General features: G+C 51.0%; 1 protein-coding gene across 1 annotated transcript in view; it reads right to left on the reverse strand.

Annotated features, from left to right (window-relative positions):
- Positions 1-17,022, reverse strand: part of LOC144676222 (mitogen-activated protein kinase kinase kinase kinase 2-like) — a gene marked incomplete at its 3' end in the record, with an annotated part of 42,385 nt that overhangs the window by 10,299 nt on the left and 15,064 nt on the right. The window contains exons 4-14 of the mRNA XM_078536710.1: positions 14,789-14,853; positions 13,905-13,960; positions 12,678-12,725; positions 11,337-11,379; positions 8,909-8,981; positions 7,416-7,547; positions 5,474-5,536; positions 4,835-4,916; positions 3,320-3,430; positions 1,800-1,878; positions 362-420 (exon numbers count right to left, since the gene is read on the reverse strand). Of these exons, the coding sequence (XP_078392836.1) occupies positions 362-420; positions 1,800-1,878; positions 3,320-3,430; positions 4,835-4,916; positions 5,474-5,536; positions 7,416-7,547; positions 8,909-8,981; positions 11,337-11,379; positions 12,678-12,725; positions 13,905-13,960; positions 14,789-14,853 (811 nt within the window). The remainder of the gene's footprint in view (positions 1-361; positions 421-1,799; positions 1,879-3,319; positions 3,431-4,834; positions 4,917-5,473; positions 5,537-7,415; positions 7,548-8,908; positions 8,982-11,336; positions 11,380-12,677; positions 12,726-13,904; positions 13,961-14,788; positions 14,854-17,022) is intronic.

Below are 17,022 nucleotides of genomic sequence, written 5' to 3' on the forward strand. Positions count from 1 at the left end.
GGCCACTATTGGAAGAAGAGCAGGGGGGAGTTCTCCCCGGTGTCCTGGGGCCAATATTTATCCCTCACCCAACATCACTAAAAACAGATGATCTGGGTCATTATCACATTGCTGTTTGTGGGATCTTGCTGTGTGTAAATGGGCTGCTGAGTTTCTTACATTACAACAGTGAGCACACTTCAAGAAAAAAAATCCCTCATTGTCTGTGAAACGCTTTGGGACGTCCTGAGGGGGTGACAGGAGATGGAGAGATGGGGAAGTGAGATTATGTAAACGGTTTAAACAGAGATCCTTCACATCACCTGTTGTTGCTCTAGGGTTTTCAGGTAGGAGAGTCAGAGGCTGCTGACCAGTTACTCACCAATGTGCTCTCTGGTTCCGTCTCTTTCTTCATCGGCCGCCCAAACTGCACTTGACGAACTGAGTAAAAAGGAAAGAAAATTACAAATTTCTAATAGTACCTCACTTCTCACCTCACTATCCCTGTAACCTCCTCCAGCCCCTACACCCCTCCCTATCTCTGTAACCTCCTCCAGCCCCTACACCCCTCCCTATCTCTGTAACCTCCTCCAGCCCCTACACCCCTCCCTATCTCTGTAACCTCCTCCAGCCCCTACACCCCTCCCTATCTCTGTAACCTCCTCCAGCCCCTACAACCCTCCCTATCTCTGTAACCTCCTCCAACCCCTACAACCCTCCCTATCTCTGTAACCTCCTCCAGCCCCTACAACCCTCCCTATCTCTGTAACCTCCTCCAGCCCCTACAACCCTCCCTATCTCTGTAACCTCCTCCAACCCCTACACCCCTCCCTATCTCTGTAACCTCCTCCAGCCCCTACAACCCTCCCTATCTCTGTAACCTCCTCCAGTCCCTACAACCCTCCCTATCTCTGTAACCTCCTCCAACCCCTACACCCCTCCCTATCTCTGTAACCTCCTCCAGCCCCCACAACCCTCCCTATCCCTGTAACCTCCTCCAACCCCTACACCCCTCCCTATCTCTGTAACCTCCTCCAGCCCCTACACCCCTCCCTATCTCTGTAACCTCCTCCAGCCCCTACAACCCTCCCTATCTCTGTAACCTCCTCCAGCCGCTACAACCCTCCCTATCTCTGTAACCTCCTCCAGCCCCTACAACCTTCCCTATCTCTGTAACCTCCTCCAGCCCCTACACCCCTCCCTATCTCTGTAACCTCCTCCAGCTCCTACAACCCTCCCTATCTCTGTAACCTCCTCCAGCCCCTACAACCCTCCGAGATCTCTGTGCTCCTCCAATTCCGGCCTCTTGACCATCCCCCGATTCCCATCGCTCCACCATTGGCGGCCGTGCCTTCAGCTGCCTGGGACCCGAAGCTCTGGAATTCCCTCCCTAAACCTCTCCGTCTGTCTCTCTCTCTCTCTCTCTCTCTCTCTGTCCCTCTCTCTCTCTGTCTCTGTCCCTCTCTCTCTCTCTCTCTGTCCCTCTCTCTCTCTCTCTCTCTGTCTCTCTCTCTCCTCCTTTAAGACGCTCCTTAAAACCAAACCTGTCGAACGAGCTTTTGGTCCCCTGTCCCTATTATCTCCGTACGTGGCTCGGGGTCAGATTCTGTCTGATTGATGTTCCAGTGGAGCCCCTCGGGGATGTTTTATTGTGCCCAGTGAGATATATTAAATGGAAATTGTTTGTGTAATGCAGATCTCTCCCTGTCCTGTCCCGACCTGGCCCTACCCATCCTTTGCCTTGCCACCGTTTTTGTGTCCTAATGCTAAAGACATTTGATAAATTTCTGTTTTCAGTCACGCGTAAGTTAAAGACTTACACTGGATCTCTGAACGTGTCCTCTCAGCTCTCATGTGTGGTCCCAGAGAGTGGATTTTATCGGGGAAGACATCACAGGGCTGCAAGGCAAGCAGAACTTGAGGGTCAAAGCCTTGGACTACAACAACTCGCCCACTCCTCTCGAGAGGGCCCTGCCCATTGCTGCAGTCACGTGACCCACTAAATGCTGCAAAGAGAGAGAGAGAGAGAGAGAGCTGGGAGGGGCTGAATGGCCTCTGGCACCCTCCCATAGCCCTCTGCCAATGGGCTGTTCTCTGAGGGTGAGCCTGGTCCCCAAGGGTGAAATCGGCATGAGCAGGATCAACAGGGGAAGGTGCCATGTTCAAACCGGCAACCAGGTGCCTCCCCCCACCATGTTACATTTCAGCTTCTCCAGCAACGGCACGGGAAGGGGGAGCGGGGAATGGGAGAGAGGGGGGAGGGTGGGGGGAGGGGAGGCGGGGGAGGGGAGGGGAGGGACAGTCCCATGTCCTGGGGCCAATATTTACACCTCAACCAGCTTCATTACAACCGAGCAGCTGGGTCACTGCCACCTTGTTCTTTGTGGGATCTTGCTGTGCACGAAATGGCTGCCGCATTTACAACAGTGACTACACTTCAAAAAGAAAATTCTTCATTGTCTATGAAACGCTTCGGAACATCCTGAGGTGCTGAAAAGAGCTGGAACATTTACAGAATCCAAGTCACATTTATTCTGTCTTTCCGTCTCTCCCATTGTCTCTGTTCATCTCTCTCCCTCCCTCCCTCCCTCCTGTTCAATCTGTCCCTACCTCTCTCCCTCACACGTCCCTCCCTCCCTCCCTCACGCCTGCCCTGCCCGTCGCTCCCTCCCTCGGTTTAATGCCCCATCCTGAAAGACGGCACCTCTGACAGTGCGGCACTCCCTCAGTACTGACCCTCTGACAGTGCGGCGCTCCCTCAGTAATGACCCTCTGACAGTGCGGCGCTCCCTCAGCACTGACCCTCCGACAGTGCGGCGCTCCCTCAACACTGACCCTCCGACAGTGCGGCGCTCCCTCAGCACTGACCCTCCGACAGTGCGGCGCTCCCTCAGCACTGACCCTCCGACAGTGCGGCGCTCCCTCAGCACTGACCCTCCGACAGTGCGGCGCTCCCTCAGCACTGACCCTCCGACAGTGCGGCACTCCCTCAGCACTGACCCTCCGACAGTGCGGCGCTCCCTCAGCACTGACCCTCCGACAGTGCGGCGCTCCCTCAGCACTGACCCTCCGACAGTGCGGCGCTCCCTCAGCACTGACCCTCCGACAGTGCGGCGCTCCCTCAGCACTGACCCTCTGTCCGTGCTGTCTATCTATGAGGCCTGTCTGCCAGGTTTAAGTGCCTCAGGTCTCTGGAGTTTGACTCGGAGCTGAGAGAGTGGGTACTCCCCACTGACTTTAGACTGACATTAACGGACGCAGCCATAATATTGTTACCAGCATAATTCGCATACAATGTGGTCTGAGTTAAACCCTCCCACCCCATCGCACCGCCCCGTACCTCCAAATCGCTGTCTTCTGTCGGGGAGCAGCTGCTTGGGTCTGGGTTAGTTGCTTTGTCCAATAGTTCAATTCCTTGGATCCTGCTGAGTACCTGATTGGCAAACGGGTGCTGAGGAGAAAGGACATCACTATCAACATGGGCTCACTGCCAAATTGGGCAGCGGTAAACCTGATAATGCAGCCGGTGACACAACAGGCAGCCATAACTTCAGTCCACCATTGGTGGGACATTCAGCCATGGACAAGCCCCGAATGAATGGCAGAGCAGACAGGAGAGGCCCAAAGGCCCACTCCTGCTCCCATTCGTCTCATCATCCAAATATGCACTTTCTTGGTCACTGGACAGGTGATCAAGCATCATAGGATAGAATCTGACTGCTCAGGAGGAGGCCATTCAGCCCATCATTCCTCTGCTGGCTCTTTGAAAGATCTATCCACTCCTCCAGCTCTTTCACCAACAAATTTCTCCTTTTCGAGTATTTATCCAATCCCCCCCCTTTTGAAAGTTCCTATTGAATCTGCTTCCGCCGCCCTTTCAGGCAGCGCCTTCCAGATCACAACAACTCGCTGTGTCAAAAAAAAAAACATTCTCCTCATCTCCCCCTCTGGCTCTTTTCCCGATTCTCTTCAATCTGTGTCCCTCTGGTTACCGACCCTCCTGCCACTGGAAACAGTTTCTCCTTATTCACTCGATCCAAACCCCTTCCTGATTTTGAACACCTCGATTCAATCTCCCCCTTAACCTTCTCTGCTCTAAAGGAGAAACAATCCCGGCTCCTCCCAGTCTCTCCACATGAACTGAGGTCCCTCATCCCTGGGAACGTTCTAGTAAATCTCCTCCGCACCCTCTCCGAGGGCTGGAAATCTTTGGGTTTGGGTGCAAGTAGTGGGGGAGAGAGACCCCACGGAGGCCCAACTATCTGCTTCCCATTTTGGATTGGGATGGGATATCCCGCACTTTGGGTTAGCGTCCACCGGGGATCTCCAAGTTTTCAGGGCCACTCTTGTGAACTGATCATGTAGAGGAGATGGTGGGACAGTGGACTAATAATCCAGGGGTCCAGGTTAATGCTCTGAGGGACAGGGGTTCAAATCCCACCAGGGTAGCCGGAGAAATTTAAATTCAATTAATAAATCTGGAATTGAGAGCTAGTCTCAGTAACGGTGACCATGAAACTATCATCGATTGTCGTAAAATCCCATCTGGGTCACTAATGCCCCTTTAGGGAAGGAAATCTGCTGTCCTTACCCGGTCTGGGCCTACACGTGACCCACAGCCATGTAGTTGATTCTTAACCTCCCTCTGAAATGGCCAAGCAGGCCATTCCCATTCAAGGGCAATTAGGGATGGGCAACAGATGCTGGCCTTGCCCAGAGACGCCCACATCCCATGAGCAAATAAATAAGAAAATAGACTCGTGTTCAATCAAACTCCTCGACACAACACAGTTACTTGTTTATCAAACCAACGTGGAGGAGTTTTGCTGTTTCTGTTCCCTTTCCGAGCAGGTACCTGGAGAAGCTTCTCTGCTGTGGGTCGCTTCTTGGGGTTTTTCCTCAGGCTCATCTTAATGAAACTGTGACACTCCGACGACCTGTGAACAGAAGCACGAGCAGGTGAGAGATTGGGGATCGGCGGCCAAGCCCCTTCTCCGACTAGGGGGAGGAGTAGCGTGCAGGAGCGTAAGGGTTCACAACCCAAAGATTGAGCGTTCAAATCCTACCACGGGCATTTTGAACGACGAGCTGGTGCCAGTCAAGGTGACCGTGATTGCCCTGACCCGTTCACTAACTGCCCCTTAGGGAGGGAAATCTGCAACAACTTTTCCAAGTCTGGTTCTGTATGTGGCTCTGGTTCTCCACACACGCTCTCCACCCCCACCACCCTGGTTGAATCTTAACTGCCCTCTGAAGTAGCTCACACAAGCCCCTCAATTGTAGAAAAAGCACTTCCCAACCACCATCATCTTCTCAAGGGGCAACTAGGGGGAGCACTGGTCTTGCCACATCCCAATACAAGTCTCAATTCTGTTCAGAGCCACTGAGATGGAGCAACTTCTTTATGTTGAGGGGAGCCTCATGGCTGTAACGTCACTCGCTGCTCCACCCCACAATGTGCAGGAACCATAGGTCAGGTGTGAGGGACACTTACCATTTCAATTTATCTCTCAGTTTCGGGGGCTGGAAGTTACTCTTTGACATTAACATCAAAGCCCTAGAAGAACAGGAGAAGAATGAGACAAAGCACATTATACACCCCCTTATAAATTCATCCATTCACACGCTTCTTGAGAATTAATTCATAAAAAAGGTTCACTCTCTTGGGCATGCAAGTTTCCACCAAGGGTTGAACTGGGTAGAGTTGGATTGGATTGGGTTGTGTAGACTTGGATTGAATTGAATTGGGTTGAGTAGAGTTGTGTTGAGTAAAATTGGATTAAATTGGGTTGGGTTGGGCTGAGTAAAGTTGGATAACATTGGGTTGGGCGGGTTGAGTAGAGTTGGATTGGATTCAATTGGGTTGAGTCGGGTTGGGTTGGGTTCAATTGGGTTGGGTTGGGTAGAGTTTGAATTGGGTTGGGTTGAGTCCAGTTGGGTTGAGTAGAGTTTGAATTGGGTTGGATTGAGTCGAGTTGGGTTGAGTAGAGTTTGAATTGGGTTGGGTTGAGTCAGGTTGGGTTGAGTAGAGTTTGAATTGGGTTGGGTTAAGTCAAGTTGGGTTGAGTAGAGTTTGAATTGGGTTGGGTTAAGTCAAGTTGGGTTGAGTAGAGTTTGAATTGGGTTGGGTTAAGTCAAGTTGGGTTGAGTAGAGTTTGAATTGGGTTGGGTTAAGTCAAGTTGGGTTGAGTAGAGTTTGAATTGGGTTGGGTTAAGTCAAGTTGGGTTGAGTAGAGTTTGAATTGGGTTGGGTTGAGTCGAGTTGGGTTGAGTCGAGTTTGAATTGGGTTGGATTGAGTAGAGTTTGAATTGAGTTGGGTTGGGTTGAGTCGAGTTGGGTTGAGTAGAGTTTGAATTGGGTTGGGTTGAGTCGGGTTGGGTTGAGTCGAGTTTGAATTGGTTTGGGTTGAGTCGAGTTGGGTTGAGTAGAGTTTGAATTGGGTTGGGTTGAGTCGGGTTGGGTTGAGTAGAGTTTGAATTGGGTTGGATTGAGTCGAGTTGGGTTGAGTAGAGTTTGAATTGGGTTGGGTTGAGTCAGGTTGGGTTGAGTAGAGTTTGAATTGGGTTGGGTTGAGTCGGGTTGGGTTGAGTAGAGTTTGAATTGGGTTGGGTTGAGTCGGGTTGGGTTGAGTAGAGTTTGAATTGGGTTGGGTTGAGTCATGTTGGGTTGAGTAGAGTTTGAATTGGGTTGGGTTGAGTAGAGTTTGAATTGTGTTGGGTTGAGTCAAGTTGGGTTGAGTAGAGTTTGAATTGGGTTGGAATGAGTCGAGTTGGGTTGAGTAGAGTTTGAATTGGGTTCGGTTGAGTCAAGTTGGGTTGAGTAGAGTTTGAATTGGGTTGGGTTGAGTAGAGTTTGAATTGGGTTAGGTTGAGTCAAGTTGGGTTGAGTCGAGTTTGAATTGGGTTGGGTTGAGTCAAGTTGGGTTGAGTAGAGTTTGAATTGGGTTGGGTTGAGTCAAGTTGGGTTGAGTAGAGTTTGAATTGGGTTGGGTTGAGTAGAGTTTGAATTGGGTTGGGTTGAGTCGGGTTGGGTTGAGTAGAGTTTGAATTGGGTTGGGTTGAGTCAAGTTGGGTTGAGTAGAGTTTGGATTGGGTTGGGTTGAGTAGAGTTTGAATTGTGTTGGGTTGAGTCAAGTTGGGTTGAGTCAAGTTTGAATTGGGTTGAGTAGAGTTTGAATTGGGTTGAGTAGAGTTTGAATTGGGTTGAGTAGAGTTTGAACTGGGTTGAGTAGAGTTGTACTGGAGTGAATTTGGTTGGGTTGGGTTGGTACTGCCAATATGAGTCAGGTGAAAAACCAGGAGCCAGAAGAGTGGGACAGGGGTGAGGGGACAAAGAACGCATGGCTCCAAGCTCAGGTTTTAAAACCCCTGAGGCTTGGCGTGGAAACCGTCAAAGGAGTGGCATCATTGTCAACATCTGTCTTATACTTCCTCACCTCATTGGGTGCAGGTCAAACATGGGAGGCTGGAGCTCTGCCAGCTCAATGGCTGTGATGCCAACTGCCCAAATGTCACACTGCTGGTTGTATCCTCCCTTCTTCTCAACAGCAGCCACCTCTGGAGCCATCCTAAGTGGAAAAGGAGAGAGATTAACATCCTGTGGGGCCATAACCTGAACATTCCAATCTGAAGGTGGGATGGACAGTGTGCACAGTAACACACTGCAGAACCTCACCCACATCGATAACGTCAGCTGGGATTAATGTTTCATTTACTTGTCGAGAAAAACCTCAATCCAGTCACGAGTGGGTGTTGAACTTCCCCAAAGGTGACACCATAATTGGTAATTGCACTCAGAGAATGAAGGAAATGGTGATGGCTAATTTAATGCTACAAATGACCAACTTAATCCAAAATAGAAAAAAAGACAGAAGTCCCAATCATACAGCAATTTCCCACAGTGCTTCAGAGCCAATCAAACACGTTCAGAGGGTTCCAATCATGTTGGAAATGCACAGCACAGGAAGATCCCACAAACAGCAATGTGATAATGACCCAGATCATCTGTTTTTAGTGATGTTGGTTGAGGGATAAATATTGGCCCCAGGACACCCGGGAGAACTCCCCCCTGCTCTTCTCCCAATAGTGGCTGTGGGATCTTTTACACCCACCCGAGAGGGCAGAGGTCTTGACACTCCCTCAGTACTGACCCTCCGACAGTGTGGTGCTCCCTCAACACTGACCATCCGACAGTGCGGCGCTCCCTCATTACTGACCCTCCGACAGTGCGGCGCTCCCTCAGTACTGACCCTCCGACAGTGCGGCGCTCCCTCAGTACTGACCCTCCGACAGTGCGGCGCTCCCTCAGCACTGACCCTCCGACAGTGTGGCGCTCCCTCAGCACTGATCCACCGACAGTGCAGCGCTCCCTCAGTACTGACCCTCCGACATGCGACGCTCCCTCAGTACTGACCCACCGACAATGCAGCGCTCCCTCAGTACTGACCCTCGGACAATGCAGCGCTCCCTCAGTACTGACCCTCTGACATGCGGCGCACCCTCAGTACCGACCCTCCGACAGTGCGGCGCTCCCTCACCGACAGTGCGGCGCTTCCTCAGCACTGACCCTCCAACAGTGTGGGGCTCTATCAGTACTGACCCTCCGACAGTGCGGGGCTCCCTCAGTACTGACCCAACAACAGTGCGGCGCTCCCTCGGTACTGATCTACCAATAGCGTAGCGTTCCCTCAGCACTGACCCTCCGACAGTGAGGCGCTCCCTCAGCACTGACCCTCTGACAGTGCGGCGCTCCCTCAGCACTGACCCTCCGACAGTGCAGCGCTCCCTCAGTACTGACCCTCCGACAGTGCAGCGCTCCCTCAGTACTGACCCTCTGACATTGCGGCGCTCCCTCAGTACTGAGCCTCTGACAGTGTAGCTTAGGGCTGCAGCTGCTGAGGTGAATATTCAGGCTGAGATGATTATTTACCAGTATGGTGTACCGATGAATGACTTCCTCTTGCCCACCGAGGCAGTCAGCTCTGCTGAGACACCAAAATCAGCTGCAAATGAAGAGGGAGAGAGACAGACCGTCACTTTTTTTGAGGTACCAGCTGCTTTCAGTGCCTCACTCTCACTCATCCAAAAGCCTCGTCCCAGTCACCCATCACCCACTGTGCTCAATAACCTACATCAGCTATTGGTTCAGTAATGCCTCAAATTTTAAGTTTACGTCCTTGTTTTCAAATTTCACCTTGCCCCCTCCCTATCTCTGTAACCTCCTCCAGCCCCTACACCCCCTCCCTATCTCTGTAACCTCCTCCAGCCCCTACAACCCTCCCTGTCTCTGTAACCTCCTCCAGCCCCTACAACCCTCCCTATCTCTGTAACCTCCTCCAGCCCCTACAACCCTCCCTATCTCTGTAACCTCCTCCAGCCCCTACACCCATCCCTATCTCTGTAACCTCCTCCAGCCCCTACAACCCTCCCTATCTCTGTAACCTCCTCCAGCCCCTACACCCCTCCCTATCTCTGTAACCTCCAGTCCCTACAACCCTCCCTATCCCTGTAACCTCCTCCAGCCCATACAACCCTCCCTATCTCTGTAACCTCCACCAGCCCCTACAACCCTCCGAGATCTCTGCGCTCCTCCAATTCCGGCCTCTTGACCATCCCCCGATTCCCATTGCTCCACCATTTGGCGGCCGTGCCTTCAGCTGCCTGGGGCCCTAAGCTCTGGAATTCCCTCCCTAAACCTCTCCGCCTCTCTCTCTCTCTCTTTTTTCACCCTTTAAGATCAACCTCTTTGACCGAGCTTTTATCTAAAACACTTTGGGACATCTCGAGGCGGTGACAGGAGCTAGAGACGTGGGGAGTCCTTTTCTGCTTTCCACACATGAATGAGATTAAATCTCATTCAGGCCGAACTGAATTGGGATTCACCGTGAGGTGGAGGGTGTTGAGGGATTGGGGTTTAATCTGCGTCACCTCTTTCTCATCAATCCTGTGCCTTGAGACGAATCCAACTGAGGTGCACCATCATCGTGTGTCTGTCATAAACTGTCACCAGTTCATATTGAACTAAAATTCCCATCTCTCCAGCTCCTGTCACCCCCTCGGGACGTCCCAGAGTGTTTCACAGACAATGAGGGACTTTTTTTTGAAGTGTGGCCACTGTTGTAATGTAGGAAACTCAGCAGCCAATTTACGCACAGCAAGATCCCACAAACAGCAATGTGATAATGACCCAGATCATCTGTTTTTAGTGATGTTGATTGAGGGATAAATATTGGCCCCAGGACACCGGGGAGAACTTCCCCCCTGCTCTTCTTCCAATAGTGGCCGTGGGATCTTTTACCCCCACCCGAGAGGGCAGACGGGGCCTCGGTTTAATGTCTCTTATGAGGGCGCCAGCCTGGGTTACAGGTGTTCGAGTCTTTGGAGTGCCGGCTTGAACCTGCAAACTCATGACCCAGAGACAGAGAGAGAGAGAGAGAGAGAGAGAGAGAGACAGAGAGAAACAGAGAGAGAGAGACAGAGAGAGAGAGACAGAGAGAGAGAGACAGAGAGAGAGAGACAGAGAGAGAGAGACAGAGAGAGAGACAGAGAGAGAGAGACAGAGAGAGAGACAGAGAGAGACAGAGACAGAGAGAGAGAGACAGAGAAAGAGAGAGACAGAGAAAGAGAGAGACAGAGAAAGAGAGAGAGAGACAGAGAGAGAGACAGAGAGAGAGACAGAGAGAGAGACAGAGAGAGAGAGACAGAGAGAGAGAGACAGAGAGAGAGAGACAGAGAGAGAGACAGAGAGAGAGAGACAGAGAGAGAGAGACAGAGAGAGAGAGACAGAGAGAGAGAGACAGAGAGAGAGACAGAGAGAGAGACAGAGAGAGAGAGACAGAGAGAGAGAGAGAGACAGAGAGAGACAGAGAGAGAGAGAGAGACAGAGAGAGACAGAGAGAGACAGAGAGAGAGAGACAGAGAGAGACAGAGCGAGAGAGACAGAGAGAGAGAGACAGAGAGAGAGAGAGACAGAGAGAGAGACAGAGAGAGAGACAGAGAGAGAGACAGAGAGAGAGACAGAGAGAGAGAGACAGAGACAGAGAGAGAGAGAGACAGAGAGAGACAGAGAGACAGAGAGAGAGAGAGAGAGACAGAGAGAGACAGAGAGAGAGAGACAGAGAGAGAGAGACAGAGAGAGAGAGACAGAGAGAGAGAGTGTGCTAAATACAGAGAGCCATAGCTAACTTCATTAAGGTGCTTGTGAGTGGGGTACACGAGACTGCAAACTAGGATCACAGCTCATGTGGGGCAGCTCTTCACCCTTCCCACTCCACAGACCCAATTTCAATGTCACAGCCCATGTGCTGATCGCTGGGAGGCTTTAATCGAGCGTACAAGCAGAATCAGACATGTCTCACCCAGCTTCACATCCCCACGATCTGTCAACAGAATATTCGCCCCCTGTGGAAAAGGGAAACAGAACTCCATGTTAAACACCGTCACTTTTTCCTTCTGAGTTTCTCGTCAGCGACAGCAGCACCCCCTCTGTCACCCGCACTCCCTCCTCCCTCAGAGATACTTGCTCCTGCTACACAGCGTGGGGCAAACCCATCTGTACCTCGCCCAATGGGCAAACGTGGGCACCAATTATTTAATATTCTTTCACGGGATGCGGGCATCGCTGGCTGGGCCCAGCATTTATTGCCCATCCCTAATTGCCCCTTGAGAAGGTGGTGGTGAGCTGCCTTCTTGAGCCGCTGCAGTCCCTGTGGTGTAGGTACACCCACAGTGCTGTTAGGGAGGGAGTTCCAGGATTTTGACCCAGCGACAGTGAAGGAACGGCCGATATATTTCCAAGTCAGGATGGTGAGTGACTTGAAGGGGAACTTCCAGGTGGTGGTGTTCCCCATGTGTCTGCTGCCCTTGTCCTTCTAGATGGTAGTGGTCATGAGTTTGGAAGGCGCTGTCTAAGGAGTCTTGGTGAATTCCTGCAGTGCATCTTGTAGATGGTACACACACTGCTGCTACTGTGTGTCGGTGGTGGAGGGAGTGAATGTTTGTGGATGGGGTGCCAATCAAGCGGGGCTGCTTTGTCCTGGATGGTGTCGAGCTTCTTGAGTGTTGTGGGAGCTGCACTCATCCAGGCAAGTGGGGAGTATTCCATCACACTCCTGACTTGTGCCTTGTAGATGGTGGACAGATTGATTTCTATCAGACAAAGATTGCAGTTTGGATTATTCTACTATGCCAGCATGAAAAGGAAGCCCAAATCCTGCCCTTGTCTAACAGGCCCAAACATCCACTTACCAGCAGGAGTCTTGTCCAGCCTCCAAGAAGATTCAGGGGGAGATTGAATCGAGGCGTTCAAAATCAGGAAGGGTTTGGATCGAGTGAATAAGGAGAAACTGTTTCCAGTGGCAGGAGGGTCGGTAACCAGAGGGACACAGATTGAAGAGAATCGGGAAAAGAGCCAGAGGGGGAGTTGAGGAGAATGTTTTTTTGACTAATTGGATAGATCTTTCAAAGAGCCAGCACAGGAATGATGGGCTGAATGGCCTCCTCCTGAGGCCACTGACTCCAGATAAGAATCTGGAACAGGAATCATAGCTGTCTTTCCCCCTTACTAACCCAGAGGTACTGAGGCTAATTCTCCCTCGTACTGCTGTAGACCCAGTGCTAAGCGTTTACCTGAACGTGTGTTTAACTCAGGACTCTCCCAGGTGAGGCATTTACACACGAATATTAGTCTGCAGATTTACCTTAATATCTCGATGCATTTTCCCATTGCCGTGAAGATACTGGAGTCCCTTCAAAACACAAATTGAAATTATTCATTAAACAGAATAACATCACTTCATTAATAATTACAGAGTAAAGCTCCCTCCACACTGTCCCCATCAAACACTCCCAGGACAGGTACAGCACAGGGTTAGATACAGAGTAAAGCTCCCTCCACACTGTCCCCATCAAACACTCCCAGGACAGGTACAGCACGGGGTTAGATACAGAGTAAAGCTCCCTCCACACTGTCCCCATCAAACACTCCCAGGACAGGTACAGCACGGGGTTAGATACAGAGTAAAGCTCCCTCTACACCGTCCCCATCAAACACTCCCAGGACAGGTACAGCACGGCGTTAGATACAGAGTAAAGCTCCCTCTACACTGTCCCCATCAAACACTCCCAGGACAGGTACAGCACAGCGTTAGATACAGAGTAAAGCTCCCTCTACACTGTCCCCATCAAACACTCCCAGGACAGGTACAGCACGGCGTTAGATACAGAGTAAAGCTCCCTCCACACTGTCCCCATCAAACACTCCCAGGACAGGTACAGCACGGGGTTAGATACAGAGTAAAGCTCCCTCCACACTGTCCCCATCAAACACTCCCAGGACAGGTACAGCACGGGGTTAGATACAGAGTAAAGCTCCCTCTACACTGTCCCCATCAAACACTCCCAGGACAGGTACAGCACGGGGTTAGATACAGAGTAAAGCTCCCTCTACACTGTCCCCATCAAACACTCCCAGGACAGGTACAGCACGGGGTTAGATACAGAGTAAAGCTCCCTCTACACCGTCCCCATCAAACACTCCCAGAACAGGTACAGCACGGGGTTAGATACAGAGTAAAGCTCCCTCCACACCGTCCCCATCAAACACTCCCAGGACAGGTACAGCACGGGGTTAGATACAGAGTAAAGCTCCCTCTACACTGTCCCCATCAAACACTCCCAGGACAGGTACAGCACGGGGTTAGATACAGAGTAAAGCTCCCTCTACACTGTCCCCATCAAACACTCCCAGGACAGGTACAGCACGGGGTTAGATACAGAGTAAAGCTCCCTCTACACTGTCCCCATCAAACACTCCCAGGGCAGGTACAGCACGAGGTTAGATATAGAGTAAAGCTCCTGGTCAGACAATTACTTCCCTGATTGTGAGTATGGACTCTACATCAGCTAACCATGTCGAGGGCACCTACCTGAAGTGTTTCCCTGCAGACGTAGGCAATTTGTTTCTCCAACAAGGGGCCTGTGACTGTGAGGAAAGGGTAAACTCTGTTAGAAAGCAGTCAGCAAGGTCTAACCCAATGTAGAAGGTGCTGTAGACTAAGATCTACATCTGGTACATAGAGAAGCACATCTCTCCTCTCTCTCTCTCTCTCTCTCGTGGTTGCTGCAATTACCTTGTTCAATGAGCACTTGTGCAGCCAATTACTTCCCATTCAAGGCTTGATCGGAACCTCATCCACACCTTAAACATTCACTGACCTTGATTTGCTCCCAGTCTGGCAACATCTTGATTTTAAAATTCTCGTAGATGTTTCAAAACCGCAGCTCGGTCCCCTCCCTATCTCTGTAACCTCCTCCAGCCTCTACAACCCTCCCTATCTCTGTAACCTCCTCCAGCACCTACAACCCTCCCTATCTCTGTAACCTCCTCCAGCCCCTACACACCTCCCTATCTCTGTAACCTCCTCCAGCCTCTACAACCCTCCTTATCTCTGTAACCTCCTCCAGCCCCACAACCCTCCCTATCTCTGTAACCTCCTCCAGCCCCTACAACCTTCTGCGCTCCTCCAATTCCGGCCTCTTGAGCATCCCCTAATTCCCATCGCTCCACCATTGGCGGCCGTGCCTTCAGCTGCCTGGGGCCCTAAGCTCTGGAATTCCCTCCCAACACCTCTCTCTCTCTTTCTCCCTATCCTCCTTTAACACACTCCTTAAAACCAACCTCTCTGACTGAGCTTTTGGTCACCCGTCCCTAATATCACCTTCTGTGGCTGAGAATGATTAAGACAGAGAAGGTGGCCATTCAGCCCATTGAATGCTTGCCCGATGGAATCTCCAAATGGCAACTACTCACTTTGGTAGATGTCCTGTAATGATCCGCCCCCACAGTATTCCATGCAGATCCACATTCGATTATTTCTGGGGAAGATAAAACACACGACCCCAGAGTTAATTGACAGAATGTTCCACTCTCTCCCCGGTCAGTCAGCGCCTAGAGGCTAAAAGCAAAATACTGCTGGTGCTGGAAATCTGAAACAAAAACAAAAATTGCTGGAAAATCTCAGCAGGTCTGACAGCATCTGCGGAGAGGAAGACCGAGTTAACGTTTCGAGTCCGTATGACTCTTCATCAGAGCTAAAGAGAAGTAGAAATGTGGTGAAATATAAACTTTAAGGGGGGTGGGACAGGTGAAGCTGGATAGAAGGCCAGTGATAGGTGGGGGCAAAGGAGAGATTGCAAAAGATGTCATAAACAGAAGGTGGAAGGGGTGTTGATGGTGGTGATACTGGCTAAAGGAGGTGCTAATGGTGACATTAAGAGTAGAAAGCAGGATGAGCCAGTGACAGATGGCCCTAATGGGGGTGGGGACGGTGTGGGAGAAAAGATCGAAATAGGCTAAAAGGTGAGGATAAAACAATGAATGGAAATAAATTTTAAAAATAATAATAGAAATAGGTGGGAAAAAGAAATATATATATAAAAATGTTAAAATAAATATTTGAGAAAAGGGGATCAAAAAGGGGTGAGGACGGAGGAGAGAGTTCATGGTCTGAAGTTGTTGAACTCAATATTCAGCCCGGAAGGCTGTAAAGTGCCTAGTCGGAAGATGAGGTGCTGTTCCTCCAGTTTGCGTTGAGCTTCACTGGAACAATGCAGCAGGCCAAGGACAGACATGTGGGCATGAGAGCAGGGTGGAGTGTTAAAATGGCAAGCGACAGGGAGGTCAGGGTAATGCTTGTGGACAGACCGAAGGTGTTCTGCAAAGCGGTCACACAGTCTGCGTTTGGTCTCTCCAATGTAGAGGAGACCACATTGGGAGCAACGAATGCAGTAGATTAAACTGAAGGAGGTGCAAGTGAAATGCTGCTTCCCTTGAAAGGAGTGTTTGGGCCCTTGGACAGTGAGGAGGGGGGAAGTAAAGGGGCAGGTGGTGCACCTTCTGCGGTTGCATGGGAAGGTGCCATGGGAGGGGGGTAAGGTTGTAGTGGTTGATGGAGGATGGACCAGGGTGTCCCGGAGGGAAGGGTCCCTATGGAATGCCGCCAGGGGGGGTTGAAGGGAAGATGTGTTTGGTGGTGGCATCACTTCCCTTCCCTTCCTTGACCTCTCTGTCTCAATTTCTGGTGATAGACTGTCCACCAATATTCATTACAAGCCTACCGACTCCCACAGCTACCTCGACTACAGTTCCTCACACCCCGCTTCCTGTAAGGACTCCATCCCATTCTCTCAGTTCCTTCGCCTCCGTCGCATCTGTTCTGATGATGCCACTTTCCAAAACAGTTCCTCTGACATGTCCTCCTTCTTCCTTAACCGAGGTTTTCCACCCACGGTCGTTGACAGGGCCCTCAACCGTGTCCGGCCCATCTCCCGCGCATCCATCCTCACACCTTCTCCTCCTTCCCAGAAACATGATAGGGTCCCCCTTGTCCTCACTTATCACCCCACCAGCCTCCGCATTCAAAGGATCATCCTCCGCCATTTCCGCCAACTCCAGCATGATGCCACCACCAAACACATCTTCCCTTCACCCCCCCGGCGGCATTCCGCAGGGATCGTTCATTGTTTTATCCTCACCTTTTAGCCTATTTCGATCTTATTTCCCACCACCCCCACCCCCGCCTCCCCTCACCCCACCCCCACTAGGGCCATCTGTCACTTGCTCATTCTGCTTTCTACTCTTAATGTCACCATTAGCACCTCCTTTAGCCAGTATCACCGCCATCAACACCCCTTCCACCTTCTGTCTATGACATCTTTTGCAATCTCTCCTTTGCCCCCACCTATCACTGGCCTTCTATCCAGCTTCACCTGTCTCACCCCCCCTTAAACAGTTTATATTTCACCACATTTCTACTTCTCTTTGGCTCTGAAGGAGAGTCAGACGGACTCGAAACGTTAACTCTGTCTCTCTCTCTCCGCAGATGCTGTCAGACCTGCTGAGTTTTTCCAGCTATTTTTGTTTTTGCTTCAGTGCACCATAAGGCTGCTGGGCTAACCCAACACCTTGACTCTTTCAGGCCCTCTGCCACTTCACAGAATGGTACTGCACTGAAAGGTACGATTAGGTCCTCACGCCTGTGAGGG

Source organism: Cetorhinus maximus, unplaced genomic scaffold (assembly GCF_964194155.1).
Source record: "Cetorhinus maximus unplaced genomic scaffold, sCetMax3.hap1.1 HAP1_SCAFFOLD_1435, whole genome shotgun sequence".
Lineage (NCBI taxonomy): Eukaryota > Metazoa > Chordata > Chondrichthyes > Lamniformes > Cetorhinidae > Cetorhinus > Cetorhinus maximus.